Source organism: Mus caroli, chromosome X (assembly GCF_900094665.2).
Source record: "Mus caroli chromosome X, CAROLI_EIJ_v1.1, whole genome shotgun sequence".
In the NCBI taxonomy this organism is placed as follows: domain Eukaryota; kingdom Metazoa; phylum Chordata; class Mammalia; order Rodentia; family Muridae; genus Mus; species Mus caroli.
The window spans coordinates 99,821,010-99,842,906 of record NC_034589.1 but is presented as its reverse complement, the minus strand read 5'-3'; the positions used below and the strand labels follow the sequence as shown (position 1 = coordinate 99,842,906).

The 21,897-nt window shown below is 37.1% G+C and overlaps 1 protein-coding gene and 1 non-coding gene across 13 annotated transcripts in view; one reads left to right on the top strand and one right to left on the bottom strand.

The window, feature by feature from the left end:
• Nucleotides 1-21,897, top strand: part of Atrx (ATRX chromatin remodeler) — a 133,572-nt gene that overhangs the window by 107,873 nt on the left and 3,802 nt on the right. For all 12 annotated transcript variants that reach the window (XM_029473638.1, XM_029473633.1, XM_029473632.1 and 9 more), the window contains 7 exons: nucleotides 1,600-1,708; nucleotides 2,943-3,120; nucleotides 4,235-4,429; nucleotides 19,041-19,190; nucleotides 20,135-20,260; nucleotides 20,971-21,066; nucleotides 21,570-21,698. In XM_029473638.1, the coding sequence (XP_029329498.1) occupies nucleotides 1,600-1,708; nucleotides 2,943-3,120; nucleotides 4,235-4,429; nucleotides 19,041-19,190; nucleotides 20,135-20,260; nucleotides 20,971-21,066; nucleotides 21,570-21,698 (983 nt within the window). The remainder of the gene's footprint in view (nucleotides 1-1,599; nucleotides 1,709-2,942; nucleotides 3,121-4,234; nucleotides 4,430-19,040; nucleotides 19,191-20,134; nucleotides 20,261-20,970; nucleotides 21,067-21,569; nucleotides 21,699-21,897) is intronic.
• On the bottom strand, nucleotides 2,386-2,571 carry LOC115030229. The gene has a single exon (XR_003835832.1). It is a non-coding gene; the product is annotated as a U2 spliceosomal RNA (small nuclear RNA).

Here is a 21,897-nt window from a genome sequence, read left to right as displayed (position 1 = left end):
CCCACATTTTTCTGTGTAGCCTTTCTGTTTCCTCTATGCTTTTCAGCTGGCCTGCCTACTCTTTCATGGTTCCTGATGCTTTCCCTCTCTTTTCTCTTCAAAATGAAGTCCTTGGTTACTCTGCTTTTTATTATTTCAGAAGTAGCTGATACGTCACCATTTTACTCAGAGTCCTTAGCTTGCTTACCAGGTGATGATATGTATCACCATATTTGCTTCATTTCTGTTCTCCTGTTCACTAGTAAATTTGAACTGTTTTTGTTTTTACATGCTTATCAGTTTATAATTTTGTAAGTTGTCTTTGTCAACTACCAATAAAGTCTTTTAAGTAACTATTATTACTATTGCTAGGACTGCATATTGGGTAAGTACCAGAATTTGGAACAGTGTGGATTTGGATTATGGCTATCAGATCCAGATTAGGAATTATTATTTAATAGTCTATACAGTATGCCAAAATTCAGAGTACTCCCAAATCTTGACAGTTGTAGGTACTGGTCAGTTTGGCAAAGTCCCAGGCTACTGGGGGTAGAGGACAGCCGTGAGAGCCATTTCTCAGGAATTTTCTACCTATTCTTTGAGCAGTCATATGGCAGTATGACGAATTAACTCATGGTGTAATTAATTATCCCTTGTTTAAGAAAGGACTTTTTCTGCTGTGTGCAGTAGCAGAGCCATATAAGTCTAGCACTAGGAAGGCAGAAACAAGAAGGATCACGTGTTCATTTGGCAGCCTTGGCTATGGAGTGAAACTTTGGAGTTTGTTACTGAGTTATCTCTGTATTAATATAAGGTTTTTGTATGTGTGTACTTGTGCCTGTAAGTACACATGGGCCTCAGTCACACTCCATCTTACCTGGTCTCACTGCATTTGAGTTCACAGTTTTAATTAGGCTGACAGGCTAGTGAATCCCTGGCCACTGGTGCCTACCACCGTGCCCAGCTTTTATCTGTGTCCTGGGGCTCTGAACCCAGGTCCTCATATTTGCAAAGCAGCCACTGAGCCATTTTCCCAGAAACTAACATTTAGTTTCTATTCCTAAATATAGAGGCTCAAATTCACTGTTTATCTGATTGTGGCCTTAAAGTTCTGATCTTTCTGTGTCTACCTCCCAGGTGGCGCCATAATTGTGTGCATGCAACCTGCACCAATTTAGTTTTATTTCATACCAAGGATCCAGGGCGCCATGCATTCTGCCAGCTAAACTACATCTCCAACTTGTATTTTGATTTTTCAGAATGCCTAGTTATGGAGTCCTGACCTGGCTTAGACCATGTAATTGCCCTCCTGATGCTGGGATTATAGGCATGTACTATTCTACTTGGCCTATCACCCACCTAAATTTTTTTAATTAAATATGGTTATTGTGTGTGTAGATGCTTGGGCATGTGAGTGGAGGTCAGAGGACAACTTGGGAGACAGCTTTCTTCTTCTACCTCATGGGTCCTGGGGAGGAAAATCAGGTTGTCAAGCTTTTTGGCGGGAATCTTTACCCCTTCAGTCATCTTGTTTTTAAGTGGTACTCAAGAATGAAAAAATCTACAATTATGAAAGATCAACACATGAAATTCCTCTGAGTTTTCTTACTCTACTTTCAGGTGAAGGAAAGTGGATCCGAAATATTGACTATTACCGCTTGGATGGTTCTACTAATGCACAGTCAAGGAAGAAGTGGGCTGAAGAATTTAATGATGAAACCAATGTGAGGTATGAAGCATTTTCTGTATGTATAGGTATTTTTCAATTTAGGTTCAGTAAAATTAGCTCTTTAATATATTTAATAATATTTAATAAATGATGCAATCAAGGGCAAAAGCAGGTGAATTTACAACCTTCACCCTAAAACCTTTGCTCATGGACATTGTAGTCATGTCAGTCTCACATCTATCACTTACTAAATGTATTTGAGCAGACATGGTAGCATATGCTTTAATTCCAGCATTTGGGAGGCAGAAACAAGTGGATCTTTTAAAGGTCAGTGCCAGCCTGGTCTACATAGTAAGTTGCACTCCAGCCTGGGCAGCACTGTAAGATTCTGTCTCGAAAATATTTGTGATTCTTGCTTCTTTTCATTTTTGAGTTCTAGGGCATCATAGCCATTAACTTCTCAAGGTCATTTGAATTGTTCCCAGTTTTGGAATTAAAATTAAAGCTATTCTAAATGTTCTTATACAAGCTTTTGTCATCACTAGTATTTTCCTTATGGTTTGTGTGATACTCCTCTGACGTTTATCTACCTGTGAGATTGTCAGCTTTCCAAAGTGACGCTATGGTCTTTCTTCCAGCAATGTAAGAAAGTTCGAGTTCTGCATTCATTTCGACACTTACTATTGTCATGTTTTTACAAAAGCTAGTTGGTTTATTCATTCATTCACATTCTCCAAAGGTGGTGCACTGTTCCTGGAGGAACTGAAATACCAGGTCGATGCGTGGAGTGGACAGAAACTGCTCCTATTCCATCTCTTAGCTCCAAAAATCCGTGTAACATACTGCTCTTGGACAGAGGATACATTGGCTATTACACCAATAACACATTACACTTGATTTTAGTCAAAAGGCTGAGAAATAATCCTAATGTGATTTTTAATTTGCTTTTCTCCAATCATAAATCAGACAGATTGAATTCTTATATGTATATTGATAATTTTTTTATTTAAAATAATTTTTGCATCTATTTTGATCATATTCTTTCCCTTCTCCCAACACTTTTGAATCTTGAGTCCTCTTTAATTATAAATTATTGGAGGTTTTTAAGTTAATAATATAGTTATAATTAATAATTAATGCAATTACAAATGTCTGATTTTTTGTTGTTGTTGTTGTTGTTTTGGGAAGCTGATTCCTCTTAAACCACTTTAGATAAAGTATGCTTTGTGTGTGTACTGTTGTATTATTAAAGTCATATCATAGCTAAGCATTTACTTTATATTTTCATTTTTAGAGGGCGATTGTTTATCATTTCCACTAAAGCAGGATCTCTTGGAATTAACCTGGTAGCTGCTAATAGAGTGATTATATTTGATGCTTCTTGGAATCCATCTTATGACATCCAGAGTATATTCAGAGTTTATCGCTTTGGACAAACTAAGCCTGTTTATGTATATAGGTTCTTAGCTCAGGTAGGTTTGTCATTTACATTTCTTTCATATTAAAAAGTTAGATGAAGCTAATAATATTCTAGAGGTGCAGAACCTATACAGATGAAACTGATGAATACACATGCGCAACATAGATCTTTTACAAAGAGACAGTTGAAACTATTCTGTAAATTTATTAAATATTACAGAAATTTATTCTGTAAATAAAGCACAAGTCAAGTTAGCCTTAGCAGCCAGACATGCAGGCACACTGCTGTGATTCTAGCACATAGGATGTGTAGGCCAGAAGGGGATAGTTTCAAGGACAGTCTTGTTTACATAGACCTCTGTTTAAAACCAAAATCAACTCCCCTTCAGAATTCACATGTAAGAAAATAAAATTGAAGAAAAATTTGCATTTCAAGTTCATTTATATTTGTAGGGTCAAATTGCCCCTTTTAACTAGTAGCATCTCTGCCTTAGGAGCAGGTGAGACATACACTTCACCTGCACCTAAATCTAGTCTTTTCTCAGTGACAGCCTTGGTTTGACTGGTAGATCCTTACTTGGTCCTCCTCAGTGTGGCATACATATGCTGTGTCTCTTTCCTGTTATTTACATGTACAGCTTCTTTATATTTTAGTTTATAGGTAATAAATACTATATATTAATATGCTAGCATGTTCTGGGTTAAAGAAAGCAACATTTGACACGAGAGTAATTTTGGTTATTGTTAGCCTTTTATGTATTACGCAGAAACCTGCTTCCTCACATTCTAATTTCAGTACGCATCTAAATTTCCTTTCAAGTCCCTTTCCTTTCTGGTTGTCCTGATACTGCCTGCTCTCTGACTTTGACCAAGTATATGACTACCTCAAGGAAGCATACAGACCCATTTTGGTCAGATAATTTAAAATGGCTCCCCATAGTCTAATTTTCTTAATTTGATGATAAATTAAGATGGTAAGTTTTCTTAACGAGATGAGCTCTGTCATAAACAGAGCATCACTGCTAGGTAGACTTTATGGCAACATATGACCTTGAACTGTTCCCTGTTTATATTGACCAGTAATTAGATTTATCTGAAGTTCCATGTTGACCAAAGTTCCTTATTTGTATAATTGCTCCTTTCTTCTCTCTTTTTTTTTAAACAAAGGGAACCATGGAAGATAAGATTTATGATCGTCAGGTAACAAAGCAGTCACTGTCTTTCCGAGTTGTTGATCAACAGCAGGTTGAGCGCCATTTTACCATGAATGAGCTTACTGAACTTTATACGTTTGAGCCAGACTTATTAGATGACCCTAATTCAGAAAAGAAGAAGAAAAGGGATACCCCCATGCTGCCGAAGGTATGTTTATTCAGATTATTATATTAACTAATAAACCAAATGCCAACAGGGACCAAGGAAAACTACTACAGTGAAAGTGAGTCTTCTGAAGGCCACTGCAGCACAGATTCTCAGAGATTAACTTATATTCAAAAAGCTTTAATATATATGATTATAAATGTAAGGATGCCTGATTGCATCTCCATAGGCACTATAAACGATAGTATTTCTGGGTTAAATAGCATTCCTACCTCCCAGAAAGAAATCTGAGCAGATACCTGAGTGGAAATCATGAAGACAGTATTTTCCTATGCTTCCAGTTTAGCGCATACATATTTACTTAACTGTACTAGTAAGTTAGCTGCCTTTTTACCTTCTTTTCTGTCATAGACCAATTAAGAATCAGCAAATTGGCCTATGAAAAATTACACGTCATCCTAATTATGAAGGAACTATAAATCAAAACCATAGTGAGATACAAACTTATTAGGGTTGCTATTAAAGGAACAAAAAGCAGTAAGTACTGGTGAGGATGTGGATAAGGGAAACCCTTATGCACTTTTGGAGGGGTCTGAAAGAGAATAATCATACTGTAGGGTTGAAGTGGCCGTTTAGAAGTAGGAGCAGGAAAAGGAGAGGAAAACACTCCAAGGTGGATGGGGAGTGGGTTAATAGAACTTAGATTAGGAAACATATTACTGTAGTAATATGACTGTAGAGTCTATTGAAGTTTAAACAAGAAACATTTTTCATCTTAAAAGTATTTTGTGTAATTGTGGAAGATGAATTAGAGAAAATAAAGTGGATGTTAAAACCCTTGTTAGGATGCTATTAAGATGATGTAGATGAGGGTTACTGGCAGGCCTAAATAAAACACAGTGTCAACAGTAGGGGGTGTACAGTCCAGTTAGTAAATGTCAGATTTGTTCCTTGGGCTTGTATTGGCCAGTTCATCTCATCTTGCACTTTGATAGGGTTTAGTTTGACATTTGCAGTGAAGCATTTCTTGTCATTTGACCCTACTTTTATTAAAGATATATCAAAGCTACCTCCTATTACTAATTGTAGCTACAGTCCCTTATTTTTATTATCCTTACTTTTATTAATTGTTCATATAATATAATTTGATCATCTTTCCTCCCTTCCCCACCCACGCCCCTCCTCACTGAACTTCATGTTCTTTTTCTCTCCTGTTTTGTTTTGGCTTTTCTCCCTTACTTTATTTTAGTTTTTATTTTTGTGGGTTTTTTATTAAGTCAAAAATGATATATCTTAATTCTTTTCCTCAACTTAGATTATCTAAGTAGTTGTTAAGTAGCATGCCTTTTCTATGGGAATTTTTCCAGAACTACTTATTTCTAATGTACCTGATGTGATTATATGTCTTTCTGCCTCTTTATAGTCCTCTTAATGCACAATTTTTGGTTTTGTATTTCTGTTATTCTTTTTAGTTTTTATTTCTCACCTTTCTAATTACATTTGATGCCTTAGGTGATTAGTCACTTGACTATGCTTTTTTCCTTATTTATTTATTTATTTATTTGTAAGTACACTGTAGCTGTCTTCAGATGCCCCAGAAGAGGGCGTCTGATTTAATTACAGATGGTTGTGAGCCACCATGTGATTGCTGGGATTTGAACTCAGGACCTCTGGAAGAACCATCTCTCCAGCCCCTTGACTATGCCTTTGTCTTTTTTTGGTTTTTCGAGACAGGGTTTCTCTGTATAGCCCTGGCTGTCCTGGAACTCACTCTGTAGACCAGGTTGGCCTCGAACTCAGAAATCCAAGTGCTGGGATTAAAGGCGCGCACCACCACGCCCGGCTCATATTTTTATAGCTCTTTAAAGGCAAGAACTGTTTTCTTCCTTTGCTGTCTTCCATAGTGTGCAGCAGAACACTAGCCTTTAAAAAGTAGTAGAATGTCACTGACCTCTCACCATTCCTTAATAATGGACTGTCATTGAGAGGTGCGACTACAGTGGTTGGTCTCACTCTGTTAGTTTCTCAGGGTAAATTTATGACAGGACGATAATTGATTGGTTTTGCCTTGTATCTGGCTTTGTCTGGATCTGTTTGTGTTTTGCACTCCTACACAAGTGCTCCTCTGCTAAGCCACACACCAGCCCCGTGTTGTCTTATATTGTGTCTTCAGTTCCTTCTTGAGTCTGCCATATTAGTCAACTTCACTCATGGCCATAGCATATTAACTTGTATTTTCTTAAATCTACACATATGATTCTTAATTGTTCTTGCCAGTGAAACTTTTCTCCTTTTTGAAATTCAGTAGCTTCATAATCCTGAGTATTTTTTTTCTTTTAGTGAATTAAATTTAAGATCTTCCGAATCATGTTTTCTAAGTGTCTATTTGTCTTTTGGTGGGCTTTTGGTCTTTTGATAGAGTCTGGCTGTATAGCTTAGGCTCACCTTGAATTCACTTTGTAGCTTAGGTGGTCCTTGAACATCTAGCAGTCCACCTGCTTCGGCATCCCAAAGGCTGCAGTTATGGGTATGATTCATCTATAACACCCAGCTCTCTAGTTAGGGTTTCTTTTGCATTGGTAAAACATCATGACCAAAAGCAACTTGGGGAAAGGAAGGGTTTATTTGGTTTATGGGTTACAGTAGTCCATCAGCAGGGGAAGTCAAGGTAGAACCTGAGATGCAGGAACTGAAACAGAGGCTGGGAAGGAGTGCTGCTTACTGGCTCACTCCCTCTGGGCCACCCAATTTGCTTTCTTATATACCCCAGGGCTACTTGCTCAGGAGTGGCAACCACCCCCAGTGGTTGGTCCCTCCCACATTGATCATCAGTCAAGAATGCCATATAGACTAGACTTGTCTCCCAACAGTCTAATGGAGTCATTTTCTCTATTTAGGTTCTTTGTTCCAAATAACTTTAGCGTGTGTCAAGTTGACAAAAAGATGAAAAACAAACAAAAATAACTGAGATTCTAGGTTCTATCCATTCTTTTAATTTTTCAGAGTAATGTTCTTCAGTCATAAGCCTTCCCTAAATCTTACTGAGTTGGTGACTGATTCTCAACTTCTTGTTTCTTAAATATTAATGTCACCTTTGTTAACATATATGTAAATTTTCTTTTGGAAAAATGCTTTTCTGGCAATAGATTTATAGATTGCATAGATTTTTAGTGATCTGATCTTGGCCAGGGCCACATTTCATAATACACTTAAGTAGGTGTTTTGTTCCTCTTAAGTACAGTGTACACAGCCTAGGTTCAGTACCCTTTATTAAGGAAACAAAAGCCAGTATAACTGGCACAGAAGCACTTCTGCATTTCCCTTTTCCAGCACTGTAGCACTTATGTCTCTTTAAATGTGGACTGCATGTTGGTAATTGTAGGGAGGACAAAATGGGGATTTACGCTAAAGTACCCTAAGTGAGGCTTTAGGTTGGCTTTCTCCACCCTGATTTTTGTATACAATTTTCTCTCCTAGTCTTTAGTCCTTTATTCAAGCTCTAATACCTCAAAGCATAGTTTACTGAACAGAGGTGTTATTGTACAGTTTTATTAGCCAGCACATGATAATATAAGGTTTTATGTTTGTCATTCTTAACACCATTTAAGAATACCATTAAAATAATTTGATGTAAAGCACGGAGTAGCTAGCTAATCAGCTTGTTTCAGGAACTTTCTCTGAGCTCCCATACATTTACTTTTGAGTTATAGGAGCCACATGGTGGCACATGAGTCCAGTGTTTGCTGGCATCTACTACTAAGAAGCCAAGTTTATAATTGAAATATGAAGTTTAATACCAGTTGTTACTTCTCTGCCTCTCTTATTATATGTTTAGTCATTTTTTTGTTTAATAAAACAAAGTCCAGTATTATTGATGCATACAGGTTTTCTGATAGAAAAGTTCTTATTATTTATCTGAATAAGAATAGAGTACCAGGCTGGGCAGTGGTAGTGTACGCTTTTAGCCCCAGCACTTGGGAGGCAGAGGCATGCGGATCTCAGTGATTTCGAGAGGCCAGACAGGTCTACAAAGTGAGTTCCAGGACAGCCAGAGAAACCCAGTCTTGGTAAAATAATAGAATACCAGAAAATACCAGAAATTTTTAGTTCTACCAGTAGTTTGTAGGTAATTAAACTTTCTTATCTGGTGTTTGCTGGGATAATTGATGCCAGGTATAAGGAACAGCTGGATTGCGTCTTGTCTTTATTTTAGGTCTTCTGCTAAATACCCTTTTGGAGGTAAATCTTGGTTTTTTTCTCCTTTATTTCTTAAAATGTATTTGCTAGTAGCGGGGAGACAGCCCAGTTTATGAGTAGGCATCTGGACAACTTGCAGGAGTTGGACTGGACTGCAGCTACCTTTGCTGACTGAACTATCTCACTAGCCCCTCTGTTTCTTTTGCGACAGCCTTTCCCTCTTTAGTTGAGACTGCTGTGGAAGTCTCACAAATTTCAGCTTTCCCCCTATCTTATTCGCTATAGTGCTGAGATGGCAGAGCTGTATTACCACACCGGGCTCCTAGGGAATACTTTAAGCAAACTTTGTGATCCTCACAATTCTCAAGAAATAACAGTGTCCACACCCCATGAAGTAACTGCACCAATGTTCACTGCTAGTTTCCTTTAGATAGTTGTTACAATAATACCACTTGGTAAATTCATTTCTCTCAAAACAATATAATTTTAGAAGGAAGCATCATATGATGTCTTTATCCTTATCAGATCAAAGCTTGACATATGAATGAAAACATTCAGGGGACAAAGGAAATAATCTTAGCTACACTGTGGGAGAAACAGAATTTGAGGCTTGAGTTTCCTTAGAGATGAATTGTACCAGTTGTCAGAATACTAACAGTAATTACTAAACACTAATACTCGCTTCAATGAATCTGTATGGACTTGTCAGGGAATGAATATTCTTCCCAATAACTAAGGATTTTGTCTCCCCCTTTCTTAAACACTATATGAGAAGAACTGTCTTTTAACCATCTAATGTTTCTGTAGTATTTGGGTTTGGGTATTTAGATTATCTTAATTAATAAAGACTCTCAGGTTTCAAGTAGCTTTGTGGTGAGTTTTTAAAATTAGAAAGTACTTCTAGTATCGTCCTACAAACTACACAAAATATACCTGGCTATTAGTACTTAACTGTTTTAGTGGGGCTTTTGTTTGTTTTTTCATTTTTTTCTCTCTTTCTTCTCCTCTTTAAACACACACACACACACACACACACACACACACTCAAGAAAATCTAGTAAGATGCCAAGGCTGCCTTTCTTCAGGTATCAGGGACCATGGTGCCAATGATACGTCCAGACAGCATATTCCCAAATTCTGCTAAGCTAAGCTGCCTTAGAAATTATTGCCAGTGGAAATTGTATCATATATAATGTATCCTTGCTAGGCAGGGTGTTTTGCAAGATTCCATTGGGGAAGGATTGAGTTGGACTTCAGAAATTGTTTCCTTATGGAGTTTGGTACACTACAAATATATTTACTACTTGCTAAACCTGGTGATGTATATTTATGGTCCTAGCTTGAATGACTGAAGCAAGATGGTCGCAAGTTCAAGGCCCATGCTGGTTCATTTCTGAAGTGTAATCCTTAATATGGGTCTAATGATATACAGTCTTCCTAGAGATATAAACTTTGGATGTTCCATGTGACATTCTTAGAATACTGCTGCCACACAGGCACACATTCTGTTTAGCTCAGAAAATTCCACAGCGGGCCATCGTAGGTTCACATGTCAAGTTTATACTATACTGTACACTATACTATTTTGGTATGCCAAACTATGGCTTATGAAGTATACTGACCTACTCTTAGAGATCAAGGTATCCCAATATTCTGTTTGACAGTTTTGTGTTTTGCCTCCCATAGTTGTAACAATAGTTGTAACAACTATCTAACAACTTTGTAACAACTATCTGTTTGTATGTATGTATTTGTTAATTTTCCAGTATCTTCCCTTTGTGTACATTTTGTCTTTTTAAGCTCTGGCTGGCCTGGAACTTGGTAGACTTAAGCTGGCTTTAGCCTTTAGGGATCTGCCTACCCCTGCCTCTCAAGTGCTAGAATTAAAGATTTGCATGATGGCACCTGACTTATGGAAATTTTCAAGCCAGAAAAATATAATACCCAGAAAACAATCATAAAGATCTGTCAGTTGTTAGTAATTTGATATATTGGCCTCATCTATTTTAGTGAAAAAAATTGCATCACAATCATTATGGTGTTTGGTTTGTAAATCATGGGAGAGGCTGGTGAGGTGATTCAGTTTCTAAAGTACCTGTACAAGTATAAGTATCTGAGTTCAGATCCCCAACAGCCATGTAAAAGCCAGGCATGGCAGTGTGCATCTTTAACCCCAATGCTGGGAGATAGGTGGAGAAAGGGGCATTCTGGAGCTCATTGACCAGCCAGTCTAGTCATGAACTCCAATTCCGTGAGAGGGCTTGTCTCCAGAAAGATGTTGGGAAGCAGCAGTTAGGAGGACACTTGCCATCAACTTCTATGCATATATGACTTAAGTATTAAGATAGTTCTTATATAACATCCTTACTATAAAATGAATAACTTCTTAATTCCCTAACATCTAATATCCAATTATTTTATTTGTATGTAACTAACCAGTTGTTTCTGAATGCCCTATATCTACTTTGTTAATATCAAGGTCCATTCTTACTTGCTGATGGCGTGTTTGTGCACATACCTTTGCACCCTTGTGTGTGTGTGTGTGTGTGTGTGTGTGTGCGTGCGTGTGCGCGTGCACGCACTTACGCTTATGTCTATCTGCCTGTGTATGTTAACTTGTTCTTTCTCTTATATTTTCCACAAAGTGGAACTTAGGCACTAGATCTAAAAGCCTGAGTATATTTGTAGCAAGAATATTTTCGGGGGTGCTTGGGCTCTTGTAGAATTGCCCAGCATGTGCAAGGCTCTAGTTTCCATCCTCAGTGCTGAAAAATAAAAAAATAATAATAATAAAAGGAGAAAGTTTGTGGGTGGTATAAGAAAAGATAGCACTTTTCCCCCCAAAACAGAATAAGACATATGTTTACAATTTTCTTGGAAATGGTGTTAAAAAGTTAGAAAAAGTGGTAACAGTGGAATTTTCCTAGTAGCTTACCAAGAGGAGGAAATACTTTGGCAAACAGAGCACTTAAGTTTTTTCTGTTATTATTGATGGATAAGATCAGGTCCTGTCTAAGAACCTACCATTGCATATATCAACACAAAAGTCATTGGTAAACTTAGCCCACGTGACATTGTCAAAAGTAATGTTGTAGGTACTGACTAGGCCCTCTTCATGTACCCTGAGACTAAGGTTTAAGAGAGGTAATGTGCTCAGACATCGAGCTAGTAAGTGGTAGAAACTAGAATTGAAATGCACTTATGACCTTTGATCTGCACTGTCCAGTACGAGAGACTCAGGCTACATGTGACTACTACCGTGGTTTACATGTATGTGATTATATGTAGGTTTCATCTGCTGTAACTTCCATCTGAAATTCAGAAAACTAACACAGGTTTTCTTTTATAAAATGCGTTGATTACACAATTTTATGTTGGTATTAATATTTCGTGCAGTTTAGTTGTGAAGTAGTAGTCTTTTACAGAAAATAGCCCATGAGGCATTTTTCCTTTTGCATTCCTGGGACTATCAAGTTGTCGGCTCCTTAGGCTCAAATATGGGGATTTCAATAGCACGGTTCCTGGGTACTAGTAGAGTTGTTACTATTGGCTAGTTTAGCTAATTCAAATCCGGCTCTTTCACACAGCAGCGGAAGAACAGTAGCAGAAACTCAAGCTGTGCCCCTTTTAGAGGAATTACTAGGTTACGTGGCTCAGCCTTTGTATTACATTTATTAGTTTGAATCTGTAAAAGAAGAGAAGTTGCAGAGATTTATTTGCTTAATATAAGAATTACTAGATGACCTTAGTTATATATTTTTAAATGTTTATATCATTTCTTATCATTTTCTTGTCTTTTGATTTAAGATACAAGTTAAACAAGCTGTTTACATTCCTAATTTGTATGTTACAGTATACCTAATTTGGCTTAGAGGGTATATTTGCAAAAACATCACAGTTCGTCATGGTAACTACAGATTGTTTGGGATGAAAATTGATTTCCAAGTTAGGTTCTACTTGGAAAACTGTAATTTCTAGATCTACTGTGGTCATAGGAAATGTATGAAGACAGCTCTCTGTCCCACAGTATAGCACACGCAATCACTCTAACCCATTAACCGATTTTTGAGATTTAAATCCTAAATATAGTGTCCAGGTCTTTAAATGGACAAAACCATTCCTATCAAGTCTTGCAAACTTTATATGCCTCAATACAGGGGAACACCAGGGCCAAGAAGTGGGAGTGGGTGGGTAGGGGAGTGGGGGGTATGGGGGACTTTTGGGATAGCATTGGAAATGTAAATGAAGAAAATACCTAATAAAAATTTTAAAAAGATGTTTTTGCCCTCTGCTAATGTCAGCTTGGCAGATGTGAAAGTGACAAATTCTATGGTTGTCACTAATTCACACCCATGCTCTGGGAATCTGGGCCTGTTTCTAATGCTCTTTAGCATGGGTTATGCACTTCAAGCACAAACAAAACAGTGATGTGCATTCAGTAAGCCCTCTAGAGTTATTTACTCCACACACTACAGTTTTTCTCCCCCTGCAGTCTGGGGGAAGAAACTGGCTTCAAATGTGAATGTAAACACTTTTGGACCAGGATTATTAAATTTCTTCACTAGAATGCTAGACTTCTTCAAGTAATAAAAGGGACTTTTTTTCATAGCCTTTTTAGTGGGTCATATGGCAGTTAAGTATTCTACCGACCTTTTACTTCCAGATATTATAAAACTCAAATTCAAAGTGATGGTAAGCAAAATATTTTTGAAATATGGCAAACCTCTTTTCCCTTCCCCCAGGCCAAGCCTTGATTATTTTTTAACAATTTTATTTTCAAGGTTGGACTTCAGAATTAATTAGATGGGATTTTTGTCAGCTTGCCAAATACTTGAAACTTCTAAATAAATTAATTTAAACTTCTAATTTATCATTAATTTTGTTTTATTAATTGAACTAGTCACTTTTAAAGCTTAAACTAATTTAGGTGGTTAGCTGAAATACAGACCACAGTTTTTTCAGTTTGTAGGCATTTTTTTAGAAAACGTAAAGTTTAAACAGAGACAAGTAAAGGTGCACATTTGGATGTAATTTAACCTCATTTGGATGACTGTTGGCTTAGGGATTATAGATTCTGTTCCAGGGTTGTTTTCAATAATAGTGTTACTATAGCAACAAATATAAATGCTGCTTTAATGGAGGAAAACAAAAACCTTTCTACTGATTGTATCTTACATGGGATGAAAACTTGAACTTTCATAGTTATTCTGGATTTACAAGACTTTTTTCCTAAAGAAGTAGTCTGAGGATCCCGTTCCAAATACTTTTTGGCCTTCCTAATCTCATTATTTGTTTCTTATATAGATTGTATGCTGCAATTAATTTAAAAGCCAAAGAGATGGGAACAGTGTCTGCTGCCTTGCTTCTGAGCTAGATTATTTTCTATTTTTTTTTAAAGACAGGGCTTAATTTGAACGCATTGTATTTTTGTTCTTAAATCCAGCACTCGGGAGGCAGAGGCAGGCAGATTTCTGAGTTCAAGGCCAGCCTGGTCTACAGAGTGAGTTCCAGGACAGCCAGAACTACACAGAGAAAACCTGTCTCGAAAAACCACAAAAAAAAAAAAATTGAGAGAAAGAGAGCAGGGGGTTGTATGCATGAATTTGTGTGAGTGACTGCTCATCTGACCAGAGGTTGACAGTTTTTTTTTTTTTTTCTTCAATAGGGACTCTTGCTGAACTTGGGACTAATAGATTTGACTAATAAGCTAGCTGGCCGGTGCTCCCTAGAGTTCCTCCTTTCTCTTCTTGCTCAGTGCTGGGCTGGGTTTATACCAATACCTCTCTCCCCTACCCCTTCCTTTCTCCAAGGCTTTTAAAATTTATTCTTTTGTTATATATTACATCCCAACTGTAGTTTCCTATCCTCTCCCCTCCTCAGCCAAAGAGCTGACCTCCCAGGGACATCAGCCAGATACTAGAGATCCAAACCAGACTCTTAGGCTTGCAAAGGCAGCACTTTACCCACTGAGCATCCCTCTAGGGTCAGTGATGATGATCACAGCATACATATTGAATATTATCAGCACAGTCAATATATGAAGAAATTATTTTTTAAATATTTTTATTACGTATTTTCCTCATTTATATTTCCAATGCTATCCCAAAAGTCCCCCATACCCTCCCCCCCTCTCCCCTACTTACCCATTCCCACTTTTTGGCCCTGGCGTTTCCCTGTACTGGGGCATATAAAGTTTGCGTGTCCAATGGGCCTCTCTTTCCAGTGATGGCCGACTAGGCCATCTTTTGATACATATGCAGCTAGAGTCAAGAGCTCCGGGGTACTGGTTAGTTCATAATGTTGTTGCACCTATAGGGTTGCAGATCCCTTTAGCTCCTTGGGTAGTTTCTCTAGCTCCTCCATTGGGGGCCTGTGATCCATTCAATAGCTGGCTGTGAGCACCCACTTCTGTGTTTGCTAGGCCCTGGCCTAGTCTCACAAGAGACAGCTATATCAGGGTCCTTTCAGCAAAATCTTGGTAGTGTATGCAATGGTGTCATCGTTTGGAAGCTGATTATGGGATGGATCCCTGGATATGGCAGTCTCTAGATGGTCTATCCTTTCATCTCAGCTCCAAACTTTGTCTCTGTAACTCTTTCCATGGGTGATTGTTCCCAATTCTAAGAAGGGGCAAAGTGTCCACATTTTGGTCTTTGTTCTTCTTCAGTATATGAAGAAATTATTAAAGTATATCCACTAATTCATTCTACTGCAGGTGTCATAATAATCAACACAGGAAAACCATTTTAATATCTTAAAAGGGAACAATTGATGAAGGTTTTCTATAATACAGTGAATTAACTCTTAACCTTTGTAATGCTGACCCTTTAATACAATTCTTCATGTTGTAGTGACCTTTAGCCATAAAAATATTTTTTTGCTACTTCATAACTAATTTTGCTACTGTTATGAATTGTAATGTAATTATTTTTGGAGATATGTTTGCCAAAGGGTTGCAACTCACAGGTTGAGAACCACTAATATAATCTAAGTTCTGTGCATTCATCAAAAACAATGGTTTGTATTTGGTATAAAGCGATGTCCATGCAAAGATAGCAAGGGAGAAATGTACATTTCAACTAAATATAATGTGTTGCCATTTTTATGAAAAGCTATATCTATACATGTGGAGGAATATATATAACATGTTATTGATAGTTGTCTTCAGCTTATATAATTAGATATTAGTATTACTTTAATTAATTGATTCAAAAAGAGAAATGATCACATTCTTAGAAAAAGTAAAAAGAGTTTCTGGTTTGTTTTTGAGTTTTGGCTTGATGGACTATGTTATTATGTTAGTGAGGCTCCAGATGTATTAATGGAAGAAATGAGAGCTTCTCCTTGACTTACTGGTATTTCAGTTGGCCATGAATCAAAGGGGACAGAAGCTGAATTGTCACCATTACCTGACCTTAATTAGGTGATCATGTTTCATTTTCATAGAATAAATCTTGAATATGGAATGAAATTGATGAAATAGTACATGTCAGCTTTAGTATGAGCCTGAACTAGCCTTTCACAAGTTTGGGATTTTTACTTTGGCTTTTATGTTTTCTTTCATTAAATTAACGTACACTGAGACTATAGAGAGATGGCACTGGCTGTTCTAAGGGACCTGGGTTCGATTTTCAGCACCTACTCACATAGTGGCTCACAACCATCTATAATTCCAGTTCCAGGTAATCCATGACCTAGCCTTTGTGGGCATTAGGTACAAACATGGTACACGTACATGTACACAGGTAAAACACCCAAATACATAAAATTTTAAAAAATCCTTAAAAAAATTAACATACATTTGTTAAGGAAAAGAAAGCTCAAAAAAGTTAAAAATGTTACAAGCAAAGAAAAATGAAAGACCTTATACTGTTTTTCTCTTGCCCAGAATCCTTTAAGGGATTATGGTTTTTACCTTAAAAAGTAGACCTAGGAAACAGAGGAGCCAAGCCTCATGAAACCAAGCATTTTCTGCAGTGTGATATAATAATAATTACTGCATAAGGGTTGGGATATTCAGTTGCTTGTCTCAGCTCGTCCCTTGTGTAATTGGAAAAGTCACTTGCCTGGTTCTCAATTTCTCCTAATTTCAAGTCAGCAAGTTTGGATTTGAAATTATAGGATGCTAAGGACTAACCTGATAAAACTCGTTGATGTCTCGGCCTTTTTACTGTCTGTAACACACATTTCTGGAAAAGCTTCTCTACAGTAAACAAGTAATGTTGAATTGGGTTGTGATAGAGAAATGAACTTATCCAATTAACATGGTGTTTTAAAACTTAGGTCTTTCCATTTATTCTGCTCTTCTTGTGATATCTTGTTATACCTGGGAGCAAGTAGTCGCCATGCATATTTAACTTCTGTTCATAGCCAGAGGTCTCCGTGGTTATCAGAGTTAACTCAGATCCAGCGGTGTAGAGTTCTCTTGGTCCCTGGAGGAGCTAGCTTTGTCAGAGAAATGAACTGCTAGTAATTTTGGTTACAGTTATCACTGCCAGGCAGAAGTAAAATATCTTTTATCTGTTCAGTTGCGCTTGGGGTAGTCATGGGAGTCATGTTTTCTTTTCATAGATGTGTTTATAAAGACAGGCACATCTCTTTGCCTACTAGCCCTAGTAACAGCTGTAGAGATTGAGCAAGTGATGAAGAGCTTCTTTAGTGGGATGCAGTCCAGAAACTAAGAATTAGATGGGAGATTACTACACCAGATAGTACCTTTCATACCATCTCTCTGTTCTACCAGAAATTTTTCTTGAAATCCTGTCTTTGTATGTTTTTTCAAAAGCTTGCTCATTTCACCAAAGGAAATTTAGTGTATACTGCATGTCAACATGAGTTATGTGGTCCTAATTACAGCTATATATTTAAAACATCACTTCTGTTTCCTTTTTGAAAGGAATTATTTCAAATGTTTGCTACAGTAGCAAAGGTTGTTTATATGAGTTAGATACCGCATTATATAGAATTGGTGTCTGCGTTTGCTCTTGTCGAGGAAAAGACATAGGGCTTTGTGATACAAATCTGTCATTTTGAGTTATTTAACAGACATTTGAGTCCCTACCTTTTATGGATCATATCTTTAGGTATGGCTAAATATCTTGAAGCAATACTTTGGAGATGCGGGATTTGTCTATGCTTAAACTTATGTGTAAGTTAAGGGTTGCCGATGCAGAGTAAGTGTGCTTTTACATGCTGTACACCTAGCCAACATTCATTTGATCAATACTTTGTTCTTGCACTTATAGTCATAGTTTAAAAAGTCTATTCTAGGAGAACTTGTTAACAACTTTGGAAAATAATTGTATAAAGTGAATTAATTTTTTTATATATATCTAGGTATTCATGTATGGATTTTGTCAGCTTGTGGCTGCTTTGTGTTTGCTTGTTACAATAGGGTTTCTTCCTTTTCCTACTACCAAGTATTGGAATTATAGCCCTGCCCCACATTTGGGTTTGGTATGTTTTTGAGGCAGGGTCACACACTGAATTGCCCAGGTAGGCCTTGAACTTATGATCCTTCTGCCTCAACCTAAGCAGTAGCTGGGATTACAGGTTTGTGCCACATTACCTGACTACATTTTCTTTTTATTAGCAAAAGTATCCTATTCATGACATCCATGTTAGCCTCCCACCCTTGTCTCTTTTCTACCATGCCATTGTAGTCATAATTATAGAACAGGATTTTAGTATTTAAACATTCAATTTTTAATGTTCAAAGATAGTCTTAGGACTGGAAGGGTGGCTCAGCAGTTAAAAGCACAGACTACCCTGTAATGGAATTTGATTCCACAGTTCACAGCTCACAAACTGCCTGTAACTCCAGCTCCAGGGGAATCCAGTGCCTGAGGGCATTGTACTTAATGCATACGCACACTTAAAAATAACTCATAAAAAAACAGACTTAGGTTTGGCAAAAGTCGCTTGATGGATAAAGATGCTTGCTGCCAAGCCTACGGACCTGAGTTTTGAGCTCCAGGCAGGACCCATAAGGTAGAAGGAGAGACTAGTTCCTGCAGGTTGTCATCTGACCTACACTTATGGTGCATATATTGTGGTTTACCTGTACACACACACACACACACACACCAATAATAATAATAAACAACTCAGGATATCATTTTAAAAAACTCTTTTAAATTTGACTATGTAGGGAGCCAGATGGTGATATATACCTGTAATCCTAGCACTTTGTAGAAGGAAGCAGGAAGATCAAGGCTTCAAGGTCATCCTTTGCTACATAGCAATTAGAGGTCAGCCCTCTCTTTAAAAAAAAAGAAAAAAACCCTCTAAATATGCGAAGTTAACATGAAATTTTGATGTGAGGTCTGTTTTCTAGGTAACTTATAGTATACATTGAAAATGTGAAAAGCAGTCAATTTCTACTTTTAACTATCTAGAATTATGAAGATATGTTCCAGAGAGGGAAAATAATTATGATTTCACCTCTAAAAAACAGGATACCATACTTGCAGAACTTCTTCAGATACATAAAGAGCACATTGTGGGCTATCATGAACATGATTCTCTTTTGGACCACAAAGAAGAAGAAGAACTGACTGAAGAAGAAAGAAAAGCAGCTTGGGCTGAATATGAAGCAGAAAAGAAGGTATTTCTTTCCAACTGCCCTTTCCCTGGAGATAGATGTTAGGGGAAAGGGAGACGTGTAACAGGGGTGGCTGTGATTTAAGACCATTATCTCCATGTATGAGGATGCCACAGTGAACTTCCTTATTGCATAGCATAAAGATAGGCTAATAACTAAAAAGACTTTTGGCACTAGGTATCGTGTCTGTAGTTCCAGCTACTTGAACTTGAAAGGCTGAGACAAGGAGATTTATTTGTGTTCAACATTTGGAGACTGGTCTGATTAACAAACTAGAAACAAAATAATTTTTGGTTTCTGTTTTTATGTTAGACATTGGATAGCAATGAAGGATAAGCGGTGCCATATTTGAAGGAAGACATGTTAAAATAATTTATCCTCAGGTGTAGGCTCCCTAGTTAGGAATCTTAATTTAAGGGATTTGGCTGTACTCAACAGTAGAATAGGGAGAAGATTGTAGGTAATACTTAAAAGGAAAATATTCCTTTTGCTTAGCCTTTGCTGAATTAAAAGCTGTATATTTAATGCCAAGCTCTACCAGCAACTTTATTTAAAATAATTCATATCTGTTTTAAATAATATTCAACTTGAGCAAAATTTTGCCTGAGTATAGAAACCTTATCCTAGTAGCTGAATCCTTTTCAAACCCCTAACTCACTGTATCAAACTTCTTTAATGTTAATATGATGTTAGGAGTCTCATCAGAATTCACTGAGTTCCCTCAGGGTGTGGGAATTACTAGGAAAAAAAAGAATACACCTTTAGGGGTTAAACCTTTGCATGTAATAAGATCTTGGTTTCGGGTAAAAAGGGTGTTTTGTTTGTGTGTGGAAGAGTGTTAATAATTTCCTATTCTGAGAAAGTAGATTCTTTACCACACCAGTAGGTGATGTAGTACTCAAGTCTTTAATCACAATGTGAAAAGTGCATATTTTGTTTTGTTTTAGGGACTGACCATGCGTTTCAACATACCAACTGGGACCAATTTACCCCCTGTCACTTTCACCTCTCAAACTCCTTATATTCCTTTCAATTTGGGAGCCCTGTCCGCAATGAGTAATCAGCAGCTGGAGGTGAGCTACAAGGGACAAAGGTGGTGGGATGTGAATGAAAGGCAGTTCCCGATGTAGGAATAACGCATTCCCTAAAAGATTACCCTGAAGAGATCAAGACATTTTTCTTTTATTTGTTGACCTTTTGGACCAACCTAATATAGTAAAATGGAGGTTTTGCAGAGTACAAAGGAATCAATCTTTGAATTAATGTAGTTTGAATTATTTTAATTAAGGAACAATAGGGCAGCTGAATGGCTAGGGAAATAGCATTTTGATCACTTACTTATAAAATACCTGGAAAAAGAAAAGCACTTGCTTAATGTTTGCAAGTAGGTTAAATACATTCATGAGTTTACTTGCAATGTGGAGGTGCCTAATATTAGGTGTATGCTACTGTCTTCCATGATGAGGTGTGTGATTTAAAACTTGAATAAAGTATAAATTAAATAGGAAATATTGGAATATGTTACCAGTGGGTTAATAATTTAATTGAATCTGTGGTTTCATTTTTAAAATTTGCTCATGGATTTATTTAAATTAATTGGTTCAATAAATCCCAAATTTGTATCTTCCTAAAAAGTCTCTTGCACATTGAGTTTTACTTTACTTATAGATAGATTGCTTAGGTTGTAAATCAAGTACTATAAAGTGGCAAGAGGAATGATCTGTACACTTGAAGGCTATACCATCCTTCTGCCCCATGTACCTTATTTCTTATATCCTTCTAGGACCTTATTAATCAAGGAAGAGAAAAAGTTGTAGAAGCCACGAACAGTATGACAGCAGTGAGGATTCAGCCTCTTGAAGACATCATTTCAACTGTAGTAAGCAAAGGACAGTTGTCTTATTTCAACCTCGGATGTGTGGGCATCTCACATCCTTGGCTTTAACTTCTGCTCACTTTCTACTTTCTGTGGGGAAAATCATATAATCCTTATAACTTGATTCAAAATAGTTGCGTTCCAGTAAGCTGGGTAACAGTCTCAAGTTGTAATTTATCTATTTTGGATAGATGACGACATAAAAGACAATGGGTAAATTACAAGAATTGAGTCACCAGCATAGAAACGTATGTATTGTTTGTTTGCATAAACAAATTTTAATGTTACCGGTTCCACAAATTCAATCCAAATAGTTCTTCCTCCATAGGAAGTCAACCCATACACACCAATGGACAGCTTAGTGCCTTGTTCTAACATTGGCTTCTTTAGAAATGAGTAAAGGAAGAAGGGAATGGGGTTAAAAAATCCTGAACATATTAAGCAACTTAATGATTTCTCCTTAGTTGTACAGTTATAAGGAGTAAATAAACATATCTTTCTTTTAGTGGAAAGAAAACATGAATCTCTCTGAGGCCCAAGTACAAGCACTAGCATTAAGTAGACAAGCCAGCCAGGAGCTTGACGTGAAACGAAGAGAAGCAATCTACAATGATGTATTGACAAAGCAACAGATGGTGAGAACTTGTCTCTAGGCTTTGTTGGAGTTTATTCTGTTTGTATGAGTTGGTATGAGTTGAATAACCATACAGGATGAATGGTCATAGATTATTCTCAAGTTTTGCTAAAAACTAGTAGTGTTAAGAGAGATTTGGCCAAATCTGTTTTCCCTGATGTTTTTATAGGACGTGTTTCTTTATAATTTTAATTTTTATC